The following is a 24,343-nucleotide window of genomic DNA, read 5'->3' as shown; positions in this document are numbered from 1 at the left end:
GAGGACTGCTCTCTACATGCTGCTGTCCACTCTTGCTTCAAGCTCTGCTAAATTAAAAAGAGTTGTTTCATTCTAAAAGTCAAAATGCCAATTTCAATGCAGTGATAGCCATGTGAAAGTGATAGTGCAATTGACTGTATTCTTTAGAAGGAAACTGAGAGTGCCATGCCACTATTCAACTTCTCTCACACAGCATGAACAGTAGCTGAACCAGCCTCTCCAATGCTGAATGTAATTTCTGGAGTTTTGAACCGTGTAAAACTCCTACTGTACTCACCTACATTAAGATAAAGGGTTTATAAAAAATGACTATTCATTTGAAAACAAGGTAAAAATATTGAAAAGCAATAATGTGTTTACAAATGTGTTAGTGATTTGGAAAATTGTTCAAATATTTTTAGTCAAGCAAGCATATGAACAAATGCATTAAATAAATTACTGTCGTTTAAAGTCAATAGGACAGAAATGTTATTTGTATTAATTCAAAATAATTTTGAGTCTTTCTTAAATTATGAATTTAAGGCTCTAGAATACAAAATATCTCTGTGTAATCTAGGCATTAGGACAAAATAGTCCCTCTACTCCTCAGGAAAGCTTTAAAGCAGTTTGACAGATTTGAAGAAACAACAGGATTCAGAAGGAGGGCTAAGCATCTGTCTCAGGCCAAGACAAGACAAGATAAAGAGAATTCCTGCAAATATAACATTCTTGACCCAGCAGACTTTCATGTGCCTCTGTTGTATCCAGAAGATTACAGTGAGCTTGAGACAAGTATTGGACAATGTGATGTGGGAAGATCAGCCATCGCTTCTCTGCCTAGAAGATACAGTTTGGTTTTTCAGTTTTTTTCATATTTGCTGTTTCAGAATTCCCTACTGATACTAATAGAATACAATAGTCTATTTCAGTTGGAAGGGATATGCAATGATCATCTAGTCCAACTGCCTGACCACTTCAGGACTGACCAAAAGTTAAAGCATGTTGTTAAGGGCACTGTCCAAATGTCTCCTAAACACTGACAGGCTTGGGGCATTGGCCACCTCTCTAGGAAGCCTGTTCCAGTGTTTGACCACCCTCTCGGAAAAGACATGTTTCCTAAAGCATATTCAGAATAGCATCATTAACCTGAATCACAACTAACTTGTAGCCAGCTGAAGGGGTTCGTCTCTGTGAGTGGCAAGCGAGGAGTGCAAGTGCTTTGAATACATGTATAAAATCCTATAAATTAACCCTACATGCATAAGTATCTGGAAGTTTATATTTCTCCCAGAAAAGATATTTATGCCACTCAACTCTATAGCCACTACATAGTAAACCTCTTGGGGCCCTCTTCCTGCTACAGGAGTTAAATTAAGGTAAATCCAAAGTTCATCACCTCTTCAGAGCTCAAAGGCTAAGATTTCATCTTGCAACTTCTGTACACCATCATTCACAAGATAACAATCATTTTAATCTCTATGTTGATTTTGTGTGATGAAAAAAGATGCTTCACTCTTTAATGCACTGATCTGATTACAAAATCCACTGACTAAAACCTTTGTATAAAGACAAGCTTAGTAACTAAGACCGAGACACCCCTATCTTAATTTTAGCTTTTGTACATTTCAGGTTATAAATATGCAAATGTTTCTGTGGTATGCTCAGAGCCATCCAGTTTCCCCTTGATAAATATGTAAATCAGTTTGTCTCTGCAGTGGGGAAGTAATTATCACTTTCAGACCTAGTCATTGAGCACAACACTTGAGGTAAAGATGGAAAATAATAAAACCATTGACAGCAACAGAAGAAGTGGCTGCACATATGGTGAACAGTACATAAACTCTGCATGCAACTTGTTTAACATGCAGAGCTAGAACACAACCACTGGAAAGTGGAAATTCTGGGATGAAGCAATAGGTTGATGTTACGGCGTATTACCTAGCCAGTCAACAGAACACATCCAACTAAGAAGATGAGTGAGTCTGCATAAAGGAAGCATCAGCATATGAACATCAAAGGTGAGAGTGAATACTAGTTAATGTAATTGTTTGAATAGAACAGAAAATAAATTCATAACTAATGACAAAATATTTAATAATTCCTGCAGAAAGTGGAGTGTAGATTCAGAGGTATATTTTGAAGCAGTTCTACTGTGATACCATTATTTTTAAAGTTATGCTACGGAAACAGACACAATGAAGTCTTCTCCAAAGCACAAAGCCAGAGTCTCAAATGTGCTAAGTTCCTACTACGATAGCTTAGTGGGATCTTCTATGTCAACATCTCGTAGCATCTCGTTCTGAAAAAGCGCATCTATATTAGTGTTTTAATTCAGATCAGGAGTGCACATCTACAGTAAATCCAATCACGGACAGTTAATATATTTCTAGTTGCATAGCAAAGCCTTCTTAGATTTTGTGACCTCAATTCCTTTCAAATTAAACTAAAACCAAGGATGGACTCCAGGAAGGCACCTAAGGCACTCGCACAACTGCTGGGCATTCAGTCTATGGGACCACAGTAGAGCTGGATTTCTTAGCTCTGCTGGACAGTTTTTCTCCATCTTGGAAGACAGTTCAGACCTGCTGCTACTGGCAGTTCAAAACGTGGTAGGACTGATGAATCCTACACTGAAGCTCTGGTGCTAGCACAATCAAGCTCCACCTGTGCATACTGTAGACACATAGAGGGCAGGATTTACATACAGCGTACACATCTACATCTGACACAGGTACTATAAACATTTTTTAAAGTCAGTGAAGCAAAAGAAGCAGTTTCTTACACAGCTCACCTATCTTGAATGAATTTGGCCCCCAAAATTCTGAATTCTTTTCACAATGAGGTAAAGTGAGGCAAATGCCCCAGATTTAACCACCTAAAATTACCATTCAAATCAGTAGTTGTTAGGTCCAGATAGTCTGTAGAACATCAAACGTTTTTCTGTTGGATTCCCCTAGACTCAGGGTGAGACAAGTGAAATCAGTGTAAGGGCTCAGAGAGGGCAGTCTTTTTTAAAAAAAAAACAAAGCAACTTTGGTGTGGGATCATTTAAGCTATCAGCATGAATTTGCTTTCTGTTTTGATTGCCATGTAATTGTAAACTTGTAATTGACTTGTGACTGTTTATACAATCTTGTAAGTATAATGTGTCTTTCAGACCCGCAGGATAAATTTTCAGCATAGCGCACAGCAGATTAGGTATGCACTGCTTAGCAGCTATGAATAAATCAACTAAATTTTGACTTAGAATTATGCATAAATTTTTCCTAGAAATGAGTACCAGATCTCTTATTTCTCTTACTCATATAGGGTTCAAATTATTTTGTAAATGTGAAAGTTGGAATGATATTTTAGATATATCCAAATACACATGGATAATAAAGCAGAGTTAAGATGTGGTTATGAAAGTTGTGAAGACCTGTCATCAATATAGACAATGCAGTATGGACACTAATGATGGATCATTAAAGGTCAAAAGTATTAACTACTCCGTGGCTATCTCCTTACTAGTATTTAAATTAGCTAATAAATGCATTGCTTGAATTCCACTTTTAGACCTTACATCTGTTCAACATAAGGCTATGTATTTCTAATGTAAATCTTAATTTTTAGCCTGCTTAAAATGCTAAAATATGAGAGATGGTCATGCAATTTTAGGAGGGTCCATTGCATTTGCATTTTGCATGACAGCTGTGATGATAACTTTTTGTGTAAATTTGCATCTTCATTCTGCACACATCTGAGAATAAGATACTATTTCACACATACAACTAAGATGCATAATGCAAAAGACACTGTCTAGTTCCCCACTTCGAAGTCTCCCATGTTTTCTTTCAAATTTTGGAATGGATTTCTCTAGGTAGGACCTACGCAACCTGTAATGACAACCAAAGGATGCTATTCATTTTGAATTAAACTGTCAGGTGCAGTTAAGGCTTCAGCTATTTGATCATTCCAGTATATGCTGATGGTGATTGATTCAATAATTGTGGAGCGATAAACGAAACTCTTCTCTACATCTTCAAAGGTTTAAATATTTATTAACTCAGTTAATATCAGACACAGTTTTAAACTGAGTATGTATATGCTCTTAGATCCAAATGTATAATGCCAACCTTTTGCCAGATTAAAGTATGAAGAGTTAAGATTAATACAAAACAGGACAAGTAATTTAACCCTACATTTGAATCCTTTACACTTTTCTGAAAATTCTGAAGTATTTTTCAGTGTGTTTGTTTCATTTTTCTGACTTTTATTAAATAAAAATGGAACTGTGATAAAACTGGTTGATATTAGAGCCTAAACATTTATTGTCTTTTAACAGCCAAACTTTTTAATCTTTGGTGAATTTGTGAGCAGGTTTTAAACTTTTGCTATAAATCATATACCATAATGTTAAGAGGAGTTTTATCAAGATGGAATTAATGCTCCTCATGAAATCTTAATCCTTTTCATTTCCCAGTTTTCTGATTTTAATTGTGCAAGTCTAATCTTACATGAAAGATTAACTGTGCATTAACTCACCCCCAAAACAGAAGATGCTTTTTTTTCCCCTTGACATGACCATCACCATGCACACTTGCTCATTCACCTACTTGTCTAATTGCTTTTGGGCAACTCAGTGGCTTTTATGGGTAAGTACCACTAGACACCTGAAGCCTACTGTGCAATCACCATCTCCAAACCATGCTAGCTGTGAATGAATCTCTGTACAGACACTGTTAATACCAGTAAGAAAGTAAGCCTGACTGTGAAAATTGTCCTCAAGGGAATTTTCCACTAATGAATGTAAACTCCGATCTGTCTTTTCTAGATGACATTCTGAACTTAGGAGAAAAAAAAACAACAAACAAACCCAAACAAACTGAAGGCCACAAATCTTTCTTTATGATTCAGCTTTTTTTTTTTTCCCAACTTATTCTCCTTTTTTTTTTCTTTCTTCTGGTATGTGTGTGTGTTCAATATCACAGTATCTATGCTGATTTAAACGCCAGAGGATCCTTTCAGAAGGGAAGGCAAATCATTTTTCAGGTCATCCTCATTGATCATAGATGACTAGCTCAGAAGATTGCTCACTATCTTATGAAATGGGACTTTGATTCCTTAATTCATCACCGTCATTTCATTGTCTTGAAAAAATGTTCCCAGACTATCTGGAAAGAGCTTTTGTTGAAGTTTCATAGTAGTATTCAATAGCACGGGAGATGTCTACTTTTTTTTGGTCTGAGCCCTAGAAAGAGAAATGTCACTCACATTTTAAATTGGTTTGGAAATATCTGAGGTCTCTGCTTAGGCCAAGGTGTATTTCATGCCCCCAAGACATGGTGGGGGCACAGGATCATGGAGGGCCCTGAGAGCATCAGAGCCATTTCTTTGCCTTTTCTCTACCTAATTCTTACCCATGAATAAAGCAAATATGTGTCATGTGAAATTACTAATACAGTTAGTAATCTGAGTTTACAACAATATGAATGCTATGTGTCATTTTGTTTGTAATGGGAAGTTACAAAAAAGGAGTTATGAGACTTCCTTGTTGAAGGCCAGACAGATTTCTGGAGGGCTCTGCTTTGCATACAAGGATCACAATGAGATGTGTTTTTTAGGATAAATCTGAAGGCTAAGTTTGAGATGAGAAAGGAACATTGACAAAGCAACATCACTGAAATATTAGCATAGATACAAGGAAAAAATTAAACTAACTGTAAATAGACAGTATTTGCAAAAGAGACGGGTTATTGCCAAGGTAAACTCCCCAAAGCACAGATGGCAAATAAGCACTGGAAGGTCCCAACCAGCACATTTCTTCATTATGGGAATACCACTATTCCTGTGGATAAAGAGGCAGGTACAGGCTTAGTCCCTACCTATTAATGTATTATTTTTTTTTAAGAACTAGTTCTTTCTAAACTTATTAACATCAAATCTATTGATGTTGTATACAGACAGACATCCTTGAACAGGTTTGAAATCTCCACTTTTCACGTGAATAGTTCCATACCAGACTGGTGTTTCACTATACATACAGAGAGAAGTACACAACAGCGAATAGATTTCTGCTCTCAAAGGCACTGGAAAAGCATGGCTAGCTATACCTAGCAACTGACTGTACCGTTATCCAGATTTAACAATTAAATATGACAACAGTAGGATAGAACGTCTGCACACGTTTCCTGATAGTGTATTTATTACACCAGTGCCTCCTATTTAAAATAATTATTTTCTACTCTCTTACTATGTGTTCCTAAACTTAATATGGAACAAGGGAAGTAATTAAATGTCACATCAGAAAATCAGTTTACATTCTGAGAGAGAAATGTGATACAATTCTCTTGTATTTTTTGCCAAGAAAGTCCTCAAAGCTCTCTTCAACTTGGCCATCTGCTTTTTATGAGCAACACCTGGGGGTTATTGCAACAACTGTTTGATGGACTACAGCAGAACCACACTAAAGTTCAAATGTGAATGGACTGATAAATTTGGGATATGGGGCTTGACTACCTCAGCTACAAGTTGGCAAGAACATTTAGGATTTGTCCCATAGAAATGTCTTAGGTATTTTTATAAGGACATCTGCCAATTTTGTGCCCTATTAAAATAATATTGGTAAAGCAGCCATCATAGCAGCACTTTGCCCTTAACATCATGCTAAAATGTTCAAAAGTTCATCCTGTAGGATGTATTATGATTGATACAGAGGAACCTGTGTTATGTTTTACTCTGTCCTGAATCACATCATTTTATGTTATTGGAAACTTTGGCCCCGACTTTCATGAAGTCAGGACGTCATGAGACAGATGGGACATTTCAGCCCACTTTGAGCTGCACAGACATCATCCTTACCTTTGGCTTTGGTTTTCTCTCTACTTTCCTGTTAACGGACATTTGACACTTGTATGGTGCTGCTCCCTGCCTGCAAGTTTCTGGCAGCCACCTCTGCTTTCCTCCTGCGCTTTGCCACCTATTGCTAGCCACATACTTAGCACTGTCTTGCACATATTAGTAAGGTGGACCATTTGCTCACTACCTTTCTGACATTATGGTTGAAGTTTGAAACTAAGTATACACTTCCATTACAGGGGTTTCACCTCTTTTTTCTTATTCTTTCTTCTTTTTATTAAAAACATATCAACAGAAAATACAGGTTTTTGGAAGGTTGTGATACCAAATTTTTTTTAAAGAACTACAAACTTTTCATAAAGCATCTATAGTTGTTGACTTCAAGTCAACCCATTTCCACTGACTTTGGTGCAGTTACATCAACCTATGCAAACAGAAGACCTACCCCGACATGGTTAAAAAGAACAGATATTTATCAGGGTATTTATCACCTTGCTTAGTGAAGTAACCACTTTCTTCTTTTCCAACCAAGTCCCTAAAAAATGCCTTTTTAAAAAACGAAAGTAGTTTGAGGGACCTGCGTATCTGCCAACTAGAAACACTTCTAAATTGCTACATAAAGACCCTGTCTCCTTTATTGAATCTCATTCTCTTTGGATTTAGGAAGATACCGTCTTCAACTCTTGGGGAAGAATAACTAACACATGATTTGCATGGAACTGAGAAATGTTTATATATAAAAGGAAAGGTTAAATCAAATAAAACAGTTCTGTAAGCTCATCTAAAAAGAGACACCTTCCAAAAAGGAGATGTAGTATTAAAGTATGTCAAATTGTTATCACCCTTTTTATCTCAGTTGTATGACATTTTTGTTCCTCCTTCTTAAAACCTAGTCTTCCCAGAACTGCTTGAATAATGATGTTCCGATAAGCTATTATCAATAGGGACTGATCACTGTAACAGATGCCAAGTAATGAAAAGCAGCCACATGGAGGGAAAAAAAATACAGTGTGATCTCCTGTGACAATCCATTGGGAAGAGCTAGCAAAGAGTAACTGCAAAGAGTAAAAAGGAATAAACTATCTGCCTGTGGTATATGAGGAGCTGACAAGAAAAGAAGGCCAGATTTGACTCTTAGATGAAAGTGCACCTCTCTCACTTCAGGAAATAAAAACATATTTAAAGGAAGATAAAACTAGTACTGCATATACATAAATATATTAAAGGTACCCTGGCTACTTCATTTGATGGAACTGTTCATATGAACATGGGAGAGAAGAACCTGATGTTATGGCTCTGTTTTTAGACCACTACATCATAACCATATTTCTATATGTATACTACTGGATGGGCCAAGATCTCTTTTGATATCTAGAGAAAGAAAAGAATCTAACAAAAGGGAAGGAAGTCTCATCTTCAGAGATGCTAACAGACCTACCACAGGCATTTTGTTAAAATCCATTTCCTGAGGCTGCCACTGAAGTAGCTTGATTATGTATGGAAAGAGTTTTATAAACAGAACAGGCAAGTTTTCAAACATCATTTATCAAAGTTTCTGATATTCTCAAGGTATTTTATTTTATTTTTTACCCCTTGTTTCTTTTTTAAAGAAAATGCTATTTACTATTTAACACTTACAGCAAACTTCTAAATACATTCATTAAAGGTTTCTTATCGACAAAACTTGTCAGCAAGAATGCGAATCACAGACTTCCTTAGCTGACAAAAGAAATTCTAAATTCAGTTTTACAAACTTCAGAGCTAAGAAGTCCCAGAATTGTTAAAAAATTATCATCTGAAAAAATGTAATGACAATGGCTTTTTTTATACTTTTTGACATTACATGTTATTAAATTATTCTGAAAGTTTCAGTATGATCATAGACTCAGAGAAACATAGAATAGTTTGGGTTAAAGGGACCTTAAAGATCATAGACCTCCAACCCCCCTGCCATGGGCAGAGACACCTTCCACTAAACCAGGTTACTCAAAGCTGCTTTCAACTCTGGGATGGGGCACCCACAACTTCTCTGGGAAACCTGTTCCAGTGGCTCACCACCCTCACTGTAAAAAATTTCTTCCTAATATCTAATCTAAGGCCCTGGTAAAAAGTCTCTCTCCGTCTTTCTTATAAGCCCCCTTTATATATTGGGAGGTTGCAATAAGCTCTCCCTTGAGCTTTCTCTTCTCCAAGGTGAACAGCCTCAACTCTTTCAGCCTTTCTTCAAAGAGATGTTCCAGCTCTCTGATCATTTTTGTGGCCCTCCTCTGGACCCACTCCAACAGGTCCATCTCTTTCTTGTGCTGGGGACCCCAGAGCTGGACGCAGCACTGCACGTGGGGTGTCACCAGAGCAGAGGGGAGAATCACCTCACTCGATCTGCTGGCCATGCTTCTTTTTGTGCAGCCCAGGATATGATTCGCTTCTGGACTGCAAGCACACATTGCCATCTCATGTCCAATTTTTCATCCACCAAATTGAACAGATAAATTATATCTGTCCAAATTGTAAATAAAGAAAAAAACCCTTATTATTCCTTGCTTAATGTTTGCTTTGCTCTTTTGTGGTGCCAGAAACACTTTGATACCTTTCACATAGCTATATACTATACACACAGCTATACTTTTCACGCTGGCAGAAATAGTATCTTCCATGAAAACTGACGCTAAAAGTGCTGAGACATCCTGAGCTACTCATTTATTTCAAATATCTAGAACTAAGTTATCTTTGGGTTTGCAGGAAGACAAAATCCATCTTGCTTTTCTGGGCCAGGCCATTCTTTTCTTTAAGATTAAAGCACACTTATGTTTGTGTTGGACCTGTTGGAGTGGGTCCAGAAGAGGGCCACAAAGATGGCCACAAAGAGGGCTGGAGCACCTCTCCTGTGAAGACAGGCTGAGAGAGTTAGGGTTGTTCAGCCTGGAGAAAAGAAGGCTCTGGGGAGACCTTATAGCGGCTTTCCAGTACCGGAAGGGGGCCTACAGGAGAGATGGGGAGGGGCTGTTTGCAAGGGCATGTAGCGATAGGATGAAGGGCAATGGTTTTAAACTAGAGCAGGGTAGGTTTAGATTAGACATTAGGAAGAAGTTCTTTACAATGAGGGTGGTGAGACACTGGAACAGGTTGCCCAGAGGGGTGGTGGAGGCCCCATCCCTGGAGACATTCAAGGCCAGGCTTGATGAGGCTCTGAGCAACCTGATTTAGTTGAAGACGTCCCTGCTTACTGCAGGGGGGTTGGACTAGATGACCTTTAAAGGTCCGTTCCAGCCCAAGACATTCTATGATTCTATGATTGTGTTATTTCTTGTTTGCCTGCCTTGTTTTTAAATGCAAGTATGAATCAGAAATGGCGGTAAAATCATTTCTAACCTACAAATATCTCATGCACTAAAATACAAGAGCCTACGGAGCCTATATCCTTTATCCTCATAACACAGAAGTGTTTGCAGTACTTTAAAACCAAGTAAACCGAAGCACCTAAGGGCCAAGTTAATCACACATAATTTTAGGCAAACTAAATTTGCCTAATTATAGATGAGTCCATCTAGTAGTTTGCTAAAAGGGTGCTTTCTGGAAAAAGGAATATGCTTCTCCTCTTTCTCCTCCTTTCTGCTTTCCCTGGAAGGTGGTTAGGAAAAAGGAGGGAAAGGAGGGAAGGGTGCTCTGCCTCCCCTCTTTGGTAGCAGCAAGCTGCAAGATCCATTGAAGCCATACTTCGTGCTGGTCTAAGGTAGGGATTTGATTATCCTGAAGTCTCATTTTCATCATCTCAAGCAAGCAACTCAGCCCTTAGGGGTCAGGTGTTCCTTTGGATATTAAGCTTACTGCTGTAACATAAAATCTGTTGGGTGTTCTCAGGGTTACTACAACATGCTCTTTCATGAAGAAATGTTATAAGGAAAGTTCCACTGGTGAGTAGGAAGAGGGAATGATTTAAAAAGACAGAAGTGCATACAAAGTACAAGAACTAAGCCAAAAGAAAGAGAAAACAAAAAGAAAGCATTCAAAATAGTAAAAAATACCTTCAGTACACTAAATGAAATTAAAAAAAAAAACAAAACCAAACAGTAACATTAAAAAATAACAGGTAAGAAAGCATAATAAAGATTCAGTGCCAGTTTTTCTTAAACAGGACCCTAAAATGAAACATAAATGCCTTATTTTAGAATCAAGTAGTGAGGGAAAAAGCTAGAGAACAGTAAAGTTAAAACTTCATCTGCCCGCCTTTCACTATTCACAGCATCATTACTCTAGTGCTTTCCCTAACCTTAAAAATTTCATTATTTATCTGCTGGTGCAATAAAAAGCTTTCTGTAATGTAAAACACAAAACTGATTTCTAGAATAATGATCTTTGTAAGTATTACCAGCCTGCCTATTATATAGTGTCGTTGTTTTAGCAGTCAGATGTACCATTGGAAAAAAACCAGTCATAGTCAATAAAAAGGCAGTTCTACCAACCCCATCAATAAGAGCTTATTACCACGTGGAATTTCAGCCTTGTGATTCAGCAGTGTGAAATTTCTGCACGGCAATTCATTCACAAGAACCAGCCTGCCGATAAACAATAGTTTACAGCACAGAATCAATAGTGTCATAAACTTTATCGTATGATTACTGTTTTCACTGAGAATTAGTTCTCTTTTTTAACAGTATGGTCTCAAAATAATTAACATACATTTCAAAAGAAGCATTATAAAGTTCCATGTCTTTCTCCAAGAAACAGCAGGGATGATTTTAAAAGAACCTCTAGGATTCTCAGTATCATCACTGAAACTGAAATGCACATGGTCAGTTTTAGGTTTTTTCTACAACTAAGATGCAGTCAGCTATAAAAAAAAAGTAAAAGGCTGGAAGACATTTTATGAGTCATCACAGAAACTGTTCATATCATTCTAGTTCATATGTTGGTGAAGGTATTTAATTATCCTTAAAAAATACCACTTAATCCCCAAGAGCAGAAGAAAACCCGAGTTCCTGAGTCTTGGTGCACATTCTAACCATTTCCCACCTCCAACATGGATCAAGACCTGGAAGGATAAATGGCTTGCTTTCCCCCCTTCCCCATTCCCATGCTAGCTAAATTAAAGTCCTTGTGCTTTACTCTAGATCAAGAGCTGGATTAGTGAGTGACTGGCAGCAAAGCTATACCTCAGTAGGTAAATCTGAACACCATCTCTGTGCCTCAGTTTTTCTTTTGGGAAACAGGTTAATGAGATCCCCCTATCTTACAAAGACTTTGTGGAAATGCTTGTTTGTGCATCTGTTATATACTCTAGCGAAGTAATGACACAGAAAAGATGAGAGATGTCAAAGAAATCTGTCTTCAAAACAGAACTTCAATAGTGCATGTTAAATAAAACATGAGAATTCATATTTAACAATGAGGAATACACCTACTGTTAAGTAGCTGCTCATTAAGAAGGCACTCTGTGATGAGTAGACACGGTTCCAACGGGAAAATAAATGGCATGTAAACATATGTTTAAAAACTGTACCATAAGACACAATCATAGGAAGATTGATTTTTCCTATCCTTGAGTACTTGACTTCATAGCCTTACAATGTTCACTTGTGCCTTCTGCATGATCATATGAATGTGTAATTATTCACAGACTGTATCAGTTATATTAAGGCACTGGGTAATTCACTACAAAACTATGTGAAGGTATAAGGAAGGTGTGTGGGCAGGAAGGTTTAAGTGCCCAGATGAAAAATCCTGAACATTTTTAGTTTCTCTAATCCTTTGTTTCACGCTTAGGCTTCTTTCATAGAGATGTAACTTCTACCAGCAACATCCTTCACCTACTAGCTCAGTTGCATCCTTTATTAAAACCATGATAACAAGCTCTATAAATACCTAGACAGAAATTGCTTTCAGTGTCCAAGTGTTGAAGAAAAATGATGGCAAAATCATGTACGTAAGTGAGTGCTGAAAGGGACACTTTCACCAAAGCGAGCAAAGGGTGCTGTAAATCATGTCTCTCTCTGCCATCCTGATTTCTTGCTCTGGGTGACTGACTTACTAAATTCCTTTAGAGTTTCCCTGGGACAAGGCAAATGCAACTCCTCTTAATAGCTTCACAGTATCTGTGCTAAAAAGGTTGCTATCCAGACGAACTCCACCAGCAAAATCTTAATATCTTCCTTTAAACTGCTTTCTTGCTCTTTATTTTGCAGATTATCTACAATTTGGATAAAGTTAGCCCCATTCAGTTTCCTCGTTGCAACCTTCATCCAAGTATACATAGAAATCACTGTATTCTTGCAGGTCAATTTTGGTGTAAATCTTTACTGTGTTCTTAATCTCACTGAAAATGACTTTCCCAACCCACTTTAAGCAAGGAGCAAAATCCAACCAAAATCATTTATATGTGAAATTAACCTTTACAGGCAAAGGTTAGACAAATGGTTGGTATTACCAGTGGTTGGAACTTCTGAGAAATCCTAATTTTTTCACTGATTAGAGTATTTTGACCACAATGTTAACTGTCATTTCACTGTTTTTGTATTAGACCCAGTTTTCAGAGGTTCATAACTAATAGAAAGCCTTTCAAATTTTGAAAGTTATATGATTACATTTTTGTAAAGTAAAATGTGCAATGTACTAACACATCTTCTGCTGACAATTTAACTCCTGCAATGTCAGACGCAAACAAAATCTGCTGAGCAGCCGGCAGCAAATTTTGAACACGACAGCACTAGTCCCACAAGCTGCATTACACTGAAGTTTTCCATCATGGAGTGTGCGTTACTAAGACATTATTTAAACTTGACTGATTAAAAAATGCTATAAGAATGGCTGCTTAAGATGTGCTTTGTAATCTTGTAAATAATGTTCTAAGAAGGAGCTTTTCTGTGTACAAAGATGCAATAAAGAAAGAGGAAACTGTACTTAAAGAGGACTAGGTAGCTCAGGAGGCTTATCATAGTGGAAATGTGAGTCTTTCATCACTTAGTCACCTCTTAAATTCAGTCCCATTCAGTAGTGACTGAAAGTCATTGCTGCTTAGTGACATACAAAATGATTTTGGGTTTTAGCCCAGATTGTAACTGGAAAGTATCCACATCATAAAAAGCAGAACCACAAATGCCTTTAATCTGCACCCTTATTGACAATTTTCCCAGATCTGACCTAAGGAGTGAATGTGCTTCAAGAGCTTAACTACTGTCTTAGCTGACGAAACCGTCTCTTAATGTTAGGGCAAGAACAGGATGGCAGAATGGGTGGGAACATTCTGTCTAGTCACAGAGCACCCGTATTGCCTGAATATCTTCTTCCTCAGAGAAGCCGGTGGAACACCTTTCATGATAACAAAAACAGCTTAAAAATAAACCTTCTAGACTTAAGACTTACACCCGTATAAATTTAGGAAAGCAAGGTCAGGGAGTGTACCATTAGCATCAGGCGTCACTCTCCAGAGTTTTAGTTCTACCTTGAAGTTTTCAGGCTCAGCTAAGTTTATGTGACATTCATAATATCTGAGCATAAAATTATCTGAGCATGCTTATCCACCACTTCTGATTATGTGGCACCATTCTGCTTTGCTTATCTTTTAAATCGACTTTGCACTGTTACAAAGGACTACATCAGGTGAAAAGCCATGATAAATCAGGCTTATCTCTGCATACAAGGCTTTTTATGAAAAAAATCAAAATAGAAAAAAAAAATAAGGATAGCTCATTCATTTTTTCTCAAAGCAATAGGAATCTTTTTTTTTTTTCTTTCATATTATTAATGATTATTTTGATTTTTAGCATAATTCAGAATTCTCAGAAGATTTATGGTACATTTTTAGATTTATCCTAACAGAAGAGGATTCTAAATAGAGGTTGAAAGCATACAAACACTGTAATGTAAAATAAAGATGTAAGAATTCACAATAACAGCCACTAACAATTATATTTAAAAGAAGAGGCATAGATTTCAGATGAAACTTAACAATACTATACTGTTTCCCAGAAGGAGAATAGTTACTGCTCAATATAGGAAAGAATATTAAAAAAAAAAATAAATCTAGGAATACAGTTTCAGGGCAGAACAACTTGAAATAAATATTAAAATTCTATTTTAATTTCTTTGTAATAAAAATAATAAGTCAAGTTTAAGATCTCATAGGCTGGTAATTTAAAATAATTATTTTAAAATTAAAAAGTAAATGCTTTTACTAAGAAACTGAAGACAGATCACATGCTATTATGAAGCCACATAAAAACAGAAAAAATGAGGGAATGTAACATCCTTCGCAACCTCAAAAATTCTTTGGCTGTCACATTTAGACCCTTCTTTTTGTTTTGTGAATGCTTTAGACTATGATACCTTCATCACAGCAAGAATTTTACAAAAAGTCTTGTGGGCATAGTTCAGTTTTCTGTCTCCTAAATATTTTACAATTTTCCAAAAGTAGCTTTTGTTTTGTTTCTGAAAACATTCTTTCCATCTATTATTAACGCAGTGGTACATCTGTTACTAAAACAGAGAAAAATGCCACAGGGGTAAATAACAATGGTTTATATTAAATTAGAATGGGTTCCACTTAGACCCTTGATTCACATCACTGCAGAGTTGAATAGAAATTAAAAGTAGAGGATGTGATCAATCCACATACATTGAGTATTATCTCTTAAACATGCACACATTCATCAGACAGAAGGCATGTAAGCATTTAGTTTTTATTATCTCACATTTGGGCACTGTAGGAATTAAGAGCCACAGCATAATCCTACACATATGTATCGATATAATCTTTTTTACAACCCTGGGAAATCTAATTATGGAACGAGTAAATTAGATGTTTCCACAATATCTGGAGTTGATTCAGCAGAGCTTTTGCCCTACCCTTCCTCTTTGAAAGCACTGTGTGATGATAGACATTTATGGACAATTCTTAATCATGATAATAGCTGAATCAAAGAAAAACAGCATGAAAAGTGGTTTGATTTTCAGTTAGTCGTACTAGACTGAACCCTACCTGGCCTTTCTCACAGAATTATACTTTATTTCTGCCTTGTGGTATTTCATTAGAGGCCACATACCGCCCCAGAGAGTTGTGTAGCAGAGTATCACAAATGCTTTGACAAGTCATAAGTGTTCCTCAGGTAAGGTTCAATTTATTCAGATATCCAAGGTTTTAATTGTGTAAGTACTTTCAGTTAAAAAAAAAATAGGCACTGTAAGGAAACCCAAGATTTCCTTGTAAGGAAAACCTATTTAAGATATCATTAGCATCTTCAAAATTTGTCATCACTGTAGTAACACAAAATCACAGAATGGTTTGGGTTGGAAGAGACCTTTAAAGTTTGTGTAGTCCAACCCCCCTGCTATGGGAAAGCACATCTTTCATTAGATCAGGTTGCCCCATCCAACCTGACCTTGAATGATTCTAGGGATGGGGCATCCACAACTTCTCTGGGCAACCTGTTCCAGTGTTTCACCACCCTCATCGTAAACAATTTCTTCCTAATATCTAATCTAAACCTACCCTCTCTCATTTTAAAAATGTTGCCCCTTGTCCTGTCACTACACACCCTGGTAACAAGGCTCTCTCCATCTTTCTTATAAGCCCACTTTATATATTGAAAGGCGGCAATAAGGTCTCCCTGGAGCCTTCTCTTCTCTAGGTTGAACAACCTCAAGTCTTTCAGCCTATCTCCAGAGGAGACGTGTTCCAGTCCCGTGACCATTTTTGTGGCTCTCCTTTGGACCTGCTCTAACACGGAATCACGGAATCACGGAATCTTCAGAGTTGGAAGGGACCTCTAGAGATCATCTAGTCCAACTCCCCTGTTAGAGCAGGGTTGCCTAAAGCACATCCCTCAGGGCTGCATCCAGGCGGGTCTTGAAAATCTCCAGAGAAGGGGACTCCACAACCTCCCGGGGCAGCCTGTTCCAGTGCTCTGTCACCCTCACTGTAAAGAAGTTTTTCCGTGTATTTGAACGGAACTTCCTGTGTTCTAGCTTGTGCCCATTGCCCCTTGTCCTGTCGCTGGGAACCATTGAAAAGAGCCTGGCTCCGTCCTCCTTAAACCCACCCTTTAGATACTTGTAAACATTAATCAGGTCCCCCCTCAACCTTCTCTTCTCCAGGCTAAAGAGTCCCAGCTCTTTCAGCCTTTCCTCATAAGGGAGGTGCGCCAGTCCCACAATCATCTTGGTTGCCCTTCGCTGGACTCGCTCCAGTAGTTCCCTGTCCCTCTTGAACTGGGGAGCCCAGAACTGGACACAGTACTCCAGTTGTGGCCTCACCAGTGCAGAGTAGAGGGGAAGAATGACCTCCCTCGACCTACTGGCCACAGTCTTCCCTATGCAGCCCAGGATGCCATTGGCCTTCTTGGCGACAAGGGCACACTGCTGGCTCATGGATAATTTGCTGTCTACCAGGACCCCCAGGTCCTTCTCCTCAGAGCTGCTTCCCAGCATGTCCGCCCCTAACCTACACTGGTGTTTGGCATTCTTCCTTCCCAGGTGCAGGACCCTACACTTGCTTTTGTTGAACCTCATTAGGTTCTTCTCTGCCCAGCTCTCCAGCCTGTCCAGGTCACGCTGGATGGCAGCACGGCCCTCTGGAGTGTCGGCCACCCCTCCCAGCTTGGTATCATCAGCAAACTTGCTGAGGATACACTCTGTCCCCTCATCTAGGTCATTAATGAATATATTGAACAAAATTGGTCCAAGTATTGACCCCTGAGGGACACCACTCGTTACAGGCCTCCAACTGGACTCTGTGCCGCTGATCACAACCCTCTGGGTTCTGTCACTCAGCCAGCTCTCGATCCACCTCACTGTCACCTCGTCTAGCCCATACTTCCTCAGCTTCCTAATGAGGATGTTATGGGAGACAGTGTCAAAAGCCTTGCTAAGGTCAAGGTAGATGACATCTACGGCTCTCCCCTCATCCAGCCAACCCGTTATAACATCATAGAAAGCTCTCAGATTGGTCAGGCATGATTTGCCCTTGGTAAATCCATGCTGACCACTTCCAATAACTTCCTGTTCCTCTATGTGTTTGGAGACGACATCCAGAATGAGTCGCTCCATTACCTTCCCAGGGACAGAGGTGAGACTAACCGGCCTGTAGTTCCCTGGGTCCTCCTTCTTGCCTTTTTTGAAGATTGGAGTGACGTTAGCCTTCCTCCAGTCCTCAGGCACCTCTCCTGTTCCCCATGACCTTGCAAAGACAATGGAGAGTGGTCTAGCGATAACATCTGCCAGCTCTCTCAGCACTCGCGGGTGCATCCCGTCAGGGCCCATGGATTTATGAATGTCCAGCTTGGCCAAGTGGTCTCTGACCCGGTCCTCCTCAACTAAGGGAAAATCTTCCTCTCTCCAGACCTTCCCCCTTGCCTCCAGGGTATGGGATGTGTGAGGGACGGCTTTATCAGTGAAGACCGAAGAAAAGAAGGCATTCAGTAACTCTGCCTTCTCTGTGTCTTCCACCACTAGGGCACCCGTCTCATTCATCAGTGGACCTATATTTTCCCTAGTCTTCCTTTTTCTGTTGATATACAAGGTCCATCTCTTTCTTGTGCTGGGGACTCCAGAGCAGTACCCAGGTGGGGTCTCACAAGAGAGGAATACAGGAGGAGAGTATCATGAGAGTATCTTGTTTCTGTTTGCTTCAGTGAAGAGATCTCTGGTCCGTCTAGACTGACTTTTAAAAGTCATGTCTGAATTTGCTTCAAAATATGAATGGACTTCAGTGAATACCTTTTTTCTTCAGCATCTCACAGGATCATGGAATAGTTGAGGTTGGAAGGGACTAGGAGGCTGGATTTCACTTTGTCCAACTTCCCCTGTTCAAGCAGGGTCACTTGGAGCCCAGGACCACATCCAGATGGCTTCTGAATATCTCCAAGAAGGGAGATTCTACCACTACTGTCAGCAACCTGTGCCGGTGTTTAGTTACGTCGGAGTAAAAAAGTTTTTCCTGATGTTCAGAGGGAACCTCCTGTGTTTCAGTTTGTGGCCATTGCTTCTTGTCACTGGGCACCAATGAGAAGAGCCTGGCCCCATCCTCTTTGTGCTCTCCCTTTAGGTATTTGTATACATTAATAAGATACTCCCTCAGCCTTCTCTTCTCCAGGCTGAACAGAGCTCCCAGCTGTCTCAGCCCTTCCTCATAGGAGAGATGCTTGAGTTCCTTAATCATCTTTGTGACACTGTACTGTAGCTCCATAACCCACTTGTACTGGGGAGATACAGAGCTGCTCTCTTCATATATAACTCTGCCAAACCGTCTAAGGTATTTCAAACACAAGCTACGTGTAAGATGCATTGGGATTTATTTCCACTCCTTTTCTTCTCATTAAATAACATCGGATGGTGGTAATATTTTCTTTGTATAACTTCACCCTAAGACAGGTGAAAAGATCATGGCAGAGAGGCAGTTAATTTTTTTCAGCTTGCAGGGCATTCACCTAATAAAGATATCCAGACAAGGCCCCCACTCTACAGTTACCTAGCTTGCACCAGACTAAAATTTCTGAGACTTTTTTACACTTAAGCCACTCAGTTGTGACTGTTCCACAAAGGATTAAGAACTGATATGTAGCTTTGCTACTGTTAACAGAAGAATAAACAGCCATTTACAAAAGTGGTGTTGAATTAGTATGTCTTCACAGAGCTTGCATGCAAGTCTACAGGGGGCTCCAAAACTCTTTGCAGTGATCTGCTTTGGATTAAATTAGTGTAATGCAATTTACATCAAAAACAATTTCTGAACATGTCCATTTCTCTTCCTATACTCAATCAGGAATGAAGGTATGAAGGAAGGGAAGAAGGGAGGAAGGAAGAAAAGGATAATATTGCATTAATTCATTCATCATTTCTTTTTCCATTTTTAGACTGTAAGATTATTTCATCTGTTCTCATATGAATTATAATTAATAGCATTAATAAGGTGCTTAGCCTACATTGAAAGAAAATTAATGTTATTAGCCAGAGAATGACTCTCTAAGGCATGTCACATGCAGTGACATTGTAACTGTGAATGCTTTATACATTCAATTCTGTTACACACACATCAGTATGCAAAAGCAGTAGACATACATGGTCCCAAAGCTTATCCAGAGACTTTGTATTTCGTATTTTTGACATGGACTGTAATCATACAGTATTGGTTTAACAAGTCACAAACATGAAATATTCAAAGGAGTATTTTATTCATGTGTATTATCGGTTTTTCTCCTCCTAGCATGGAGATTGCCTTATAATTGAATTATAGTCCAATTAAGTAATTGATTCTCAATAAGTAAACAAATGAAAATGGAGTAATTGTCTTCTATTCAGAATTCTCAGTCTGAGTGAAATTCTCTGTTTTACTAGAAAGGTTGTTGCTTTTTCTCTTGCAAATGGCAGCTAAAGACTTATTTCTGATTCCAGCTGATCTTTCAAATCAGGAACAATATTTAATTTGCATTTCATGGTCTATTCTTTTCATCACTGGTACCTGACAGTCTGAACTTCTACTTCTCTTCTACTCTTAGTTTTGCTTTTTTTCAGTCATCCCCAAGGGTTTTTCCACAATACTTCCCACTCAGCACATAATACGATGTAAGTTTCTTTTAGAATCGAGTTAAGTTTGTGTTCATTTTTCCTATCAGATGCCAAACATTTCTAATGTTGTACTATAATGAAGTTTTCCATACACTCATTTTTTTTTCCTGTGAGGTTTTGCAGGATATTGTTATATCTGGGCTATTTTGTTCTTATTGCTTTTGCAAGTTACATTCATCTATGCATAAATATAATTTCTGTCTAGTGAATGATGAAACCTCCCTTTGTGGAAAGCTTACAGTTTTCACTTTTTCAGTTTTTCCAGACAATTTTGTTTGACTTTTCTACTGTAACATCTTCAGAGGCATTCCAAGAAAATACTGGTTACTGACATCAGCCGTACAGTGAATAAATCTACTCTGTCTGACCTAGTTGGTGCATTAAGACTGGAATTTTCAGTGGAGGTTAATGGAAATAAGTACTCCCTTCAGTTGAAGAAAAAAAAAAAAAGAAAAAAGCTATATTATTCCTTCACACTCTTTTGGAAATGTCAGCCATAGCTTTTTTTCATCATCCTAATAACAGAGGAGAAAGTAACAGAGGAAATAAACATATTTTCTACCTCTTGGAGCAAATATACAATATGTCAACAGGAGTCTCACAAGACATAAGCAAAACCAAGTAACCAGACCTCTAACTGAAACAAAATTTGATGCCTGTATACAAGTTTATGACAGATAAAGATCTGTTTCCTGATTAATTAAGCTAGCCCGCTGCTCCTGATGCACCCGCAATGGATCGTAAAGGACAATACATGAGGAAACTCATCCATCTCCTCTCTCAGTTTGTTCAAAGTTCCTATGTTATCACCACTGAATTTCTATTTCTGATTTATCCCAAGTTTTATTAACTAGATGTTTCTGTCCTAGAGTTTGGTTTCTTTGACACATCTCCTAAGAGCCTGTGGTCATTCTGGATGAGAATAGCGGTTTTCAATCTGTTACCACCTCTGCATCATTAAATAGCCTGAATGAGCAGCATGTCAGCTGCCTTGCTTTTCAAATGGCTGTTTAAACCCTGGTCCCGCTCTCCTGAAGGAGGGAGCAAAATGCAATGGCAGCAGCAAATGACCAACAAGGCTGGGATAAGCTAACTATTATGGAACAGAAAAAGAAATAGTAAAATCAAACACAGACGGTAAGACCAGCTAATGCCCAGTAGCTTACTGCAACATGGATGCAAGTAGAAGCAACAACACATGCATACTTTTATCTAATGAAAGTACTTGATTGACCAAATGCTGGTGGCCATTGACAGAGATGATAAAGATACAGGGTGTAGTACAACTGGAATGAAAGCCACTTTTGTTACAAAACCCGATTTATAACAGAGGTTTTTTCTGTTTAATCCAGTTACCTTCCACATTGAAAACCCTTCCCAATAAGCGTATCATAGTTTCTCACAAGGGTTTTCTCTGTTATTGTAAATAAATACATTACAAATCACTAAATGTGCTGTGACGCCTTTTTTCCCCTAGCTGCTGCAACTAGACTTCTTGATACAAAATATGCAAGCGAATTTACATTATGTTTCACTGCACAGTTTAAAAATACGTATGCACCAAAGCTGAATATCTGTTCATAGCAACTTAATAAGGAAGTAAGATTTTCTTGAAGGAAGCCAATTTGCACTGAGTTGTACTGAGAACAGAATTGACTTGGGGTGTATTGGAAGGAGGAATGTAAGCTCATCTTTAGCGCCTAATACTGCTATTCTCCAATATGATTCTTTTCAAATATGACCCGTTAGTTGTTTTCACAGGTGATTATCTCTGGAATCAGAGAGTCATTCCAATATATCTAGAGATAAGGGAATCTTGTTGAAAGACAACTGCTCTCCAGCCTCAGAGAGAATGGAACGCTCTGAATGGCAAATTGTTTGGGTTTGACTATTCTTCATGAACAGAAGTGGACCTCACCTAAGTGATTTCACTCATTCAGACAACTCATTAAAATAATTTGCAAATTACTTTTGCTAATAGGTATATTGTAGTCACTTTATTTGAAAATATTTTTATATCAATATCATGTGGTCACTTTTCGAGTTAGCATATTGTTTTATGAGGACAACCTGCAGAAGCCATATCGTACCCAGAAGCTCATGGGGTTGGATTCAACTATTTCAAATGTCCACAGTTAAGGTGTCCATTGCTCTGCTAAGTCCGTACTGTATGGACTACCTTCATAGTCAAAGAAGAGAGCAGGCATTTGTAGGACACAATAAATTTAATCATAAATTAGATATTACAAGAGATCAGATTACTGTGCCTTTTAAATTACTGTTTCTTTTCCCTAAGTATAAAGGACAAGTATGTCAGATAGACTGTAGATATGCAAATTGCTGAAGTCTGCATTTGGTGGGCATGAATTTTCTCCAGTGATATTAGAAGCACATGCAACATACCTACACTCCAGTCCATTTCCTCCACTGCGTCCCCATATAAACCATGCTTGCTCTTTCCGCTGAAATTTTTTGAAGCATATAGAGCGGTATGGACATGAAGATAAGACAGGACAAGAAGAAATGGTGCATTTGTGTTCCTGGAAAAACAAAATAAAACAAACCCCCAAATCCTTAGCATATTTTATAACAAAATTTATACAAAGAAATCTTTCTGCAGTGGAGCTCAAAAAAAAAAAAGGGGGGGGAGGAAAATGAGTACTGTTACTGATTACAGGGTAATCCTGAATACACATACACAGAGTAAAAATGTCATCCTTAACTGTATACTGAATTGAAAGCAAAAATGAACAACAAAATCTAATTACTGTTTGCTACATATATTGAAAAGGGACTTGTTTAAAGCCAAGAACCTAGCAGTTTCTGGCTACAAGCACCTCTCTTCACTTTACAAGTACATATTTAAAAGCCTGAATACAACCGCTGTTCAAAAACATACCTCCATAACCACATATATATGTGAAACACAATTATCTTTCTCACGAGGTCATATGGAAGCTGATCAACTAGACTGTTATGAGGACCAGGGTCAAACATACCATAATAACATTGACTATGTTAAATCAAGTATACTAGTACTCTTCCTCCTTCATTATCCTGGACTAAGGTATATGACCGAATCGTCTCTTGCCATTTAATGTTCTGTGTGTGTATGCATGTGATCAGTAAATAATACTACAAATGTGTTGCACCAAAAAATAAGTAATCTTAAAGTACATACTAATACAGAGAAATATTTTTCCTCTGAGAGTAATGAAGTGTCTCCATTGTCTTTTTCCTCAACTAGTCTATTTCCTGAACTGCAATAGACTCTCTGTAAATTTTGCTGTTCCTGTGATCTGTAAACACGATATTTATGATCAGTTCCAGTATGTTGTGAATGCACAACTCGAGTAAGAACTTTTCTTATGCATTATTTATAGAACTTTACTTAAAATCGTGGAGTACTAGCCAAATTTACTGCTATACGCCATAACAGCATTTGTAGTATGATGCATATTGTAAATATCAGTTGAATCAGAAAAGCATTACCCAGAAAACTTGTCTGGATCTCACCTTTAAAGCACACAGGTGATTACAGAGTATTTTTGGCTTTATTTACCATATTTTCCCTGCCCAATCTGTTGTGGGTAATACCTGTGATTCACATCAACACCAAAGGGAGACTATATATTTCCTCATGCAGTTGATTCATCCACCTTTTAAAGAGGGAAGGAACTATACAGACATGCACATACAAACTGTTTCTTTAAAATGAAAAAAAATACCCCAAACCTCTAGAACCTGAAAACAAAGTCTTTTAATAAAAGGGATATATGCAATATCAATACTTTACTCTTAAGGAAAAATAAGCAGGCTTAATCTAGTATATTGAGGATGCATTTTTCCTCTCTTGTTGTTTGGATCTGATTTTGCACAAGTTGCATGGTTACAGCTTTCTTTTTTACTGGCATAGGCAACAGTACATAAACTCAAAATGGGAAATTTTATCCAGATTACTCACTTGATAAGT

The 24,343-nt window shown here is 38.2% G+C and overlaps 1 protein-coding gene across 15 annotated transcripts in view; it reads right to left on the bottom strand.

Moving 5' to 3' along the window:
- The window catches only part of STS (steroid sulfatase), a 119,751-nt gene that overhangs the window by 52,570 nt on the left and 42,838 nt on the right, over positions 1-24,343 (bottom strand). For all 15 annotated transcript variants that reach the window (XM_054205752.1, XM_054205764.1, XM_054205774.1 and 12 more), the window contains one exon: positions 22,774-22,910. In XM_054205752.1, the coding sequence (XP_054061727.1) occupies positions 22,774-22,910 (137 nt within the window). The remainder of the gene's footprint in view (positions 1-22,773; positions 22,911-24,343) is intronic.

The sequence above is a fragment of the Rissa tridactyla genome, chromosome 1 (assembly GCF_028500815.1).
Source record: "Rissa tridactyla isolate bRisTri1 chromosome 1, bRisTri1.patW.cur.20221130, whole genome shotgun sequence".
NCBI classification, from domain to species: domain Eukaryota; kingdom Metazoa; phylum Chordata; class Aves; order Charadriiformes; family Laridae; genus Rissa; species Rissa tridactyla.
The sequence above is the reverse complement of the archived record's forward strand: the minus strand, read 5'-3'. Positions and strand labels throughout refer to the sequence as shown.